The sequence below is a fragment of the Echinococcus granulosus genome (assembly GCF_000524195.1).
Source record: "Echinococcus granulosus chromosome Unknown EG_S00013, whole genome shotgun sequence".
Taxonomy (NCBI): domain Eukaryota; kingdom Metazoa; phylum Platyhelminthes; class Cestoda; order Cyclophyllidea; family Taeniidae; genus Echinococcus; species Echinococcus granulosus.
The window spans coordinates 488,283-489,496 of record NW_020170393.1 but is presented as its reverse complement, the minus strand read 5'-3'; the positions used below and the strand labels follow the sequence as shown (position 1 = coordinate 489,496).

Here is a 1,214-nt window from a genome sequence, read left to right as displayed (position 1 = left end):
TTTTGTTCAACTTTCATTCCCATGTTGTTTATAAGAAACCAAACACGCTTTCACAAATCCTTTATTTGCATTAATTATTGTCTCCAAGAGCGACAAATTTACAAGCCACATGCTCACAATACCTTTTGCATAACACTTAGAAAATTGAGTCGATGGAAGTCAGACGCACGTGCAATGAGTACCAGAGTGTCAAAACATCCTGGTCAGCCACCCACATCACATGCCATCATAGTCGGCAATAACAACAAATTCCATATCTTGACACTCGAAGACAATCGTGCTTTCGCTATTTCGCTAAAATTTGATTGTCTTACACTAACTTGTCTAGCTGACTAACCCGACAAACGGTCTACTCACGTGGTGACTCATGACCCCTCAAAGGTCAATAACATGACCTCCACCTCATTTGTGACCATTCCATCAGCCTTCCCTTGTGCTCCATGCCAGCCCTGCCTTCACAGAGTGAAGTCAAACACTCTGATGAAGAACACCATCACACTGCCCATACACAGCCGCCAAAAACGCCGAGGCCAAATAGGTGGGAAGTACAAGGGAGTGCAAAAGCCTTTCGAAATCATTTCGCAATATCAAATGGTGGAGGAGTGGCAGACCACACTCTTCGACAGTGAATGTGGCACATGAGTTCCTTCCCTCGCAGGGAGTGCACCGTTCTCCAAAGGCTGCATAGATAAGCAATGTTCCCAAACTTGTGCAAGTCTATCACAAAACCGACCACTCATTCCGTCACAAACACGGCCAATAGAGATCTTGAGCTGATTCCACCTTATTGGTTAATTGCCTCAAGTCGGTGGTTGGTGCAGAGCGGCACCATCTTACCTACAGGCAAGAACTCCACTTAAGATGTCAATTTGGCTGTTAACAAGCCGAGATTGCGCTGTACTATTTCGCTTACCCATTAGGGGTCAAAAATGTTTGGATTGAGAAGCGCATGTACGCATGAGATTGTAAGGGCTAATGTAATGAACGATTTGAGCGGAGGCACAGAGATCGAAGAGTTGTTTCCATGTGCAGTGAATTGCACGACCTCGTCAACTCCTGCAGTTCGTGCATGTGCCTTCGGGGTAGGGCCTTCTGGCCATACCCATTGCCTCCCATCCCTTCGGGGTGTCAGAATTGTCCAGCCAACTGAATGGCATGTGTACTTCACCATAAAAGGCCGATTTTCGTGTTTAGAAAACAATTTGGAATTATTG

At 45.6% G+C, this 1,214-nt stretch overlaps 1 protein-coding gene across 1 annotated transcript in view; it reads right to left on the bottom strand. All coding sequences in view use genetic code 11, as the record gives it.

Moving 5' to 3' along the window:
• Positions 1–6: 6 nt before the first annotated feature.
• The window catches only part of EGR_02764 (hypothetical protein), a gene marked incomplete at both ends in the record, with an annotated part of 1,698 nt that continues 490 nt past the window's right edge, over positions 7–1,214 (bottom strand). Inside the window, one exon of the mRNA XM_024492013.1 lies at positions 7–122. Within this exon, the coding sequence (XP_024353507.1) occupies positions 7–122 (116 nt within the window). The remainder of the gene's footprint in view (positions 123–1,214) is intronic.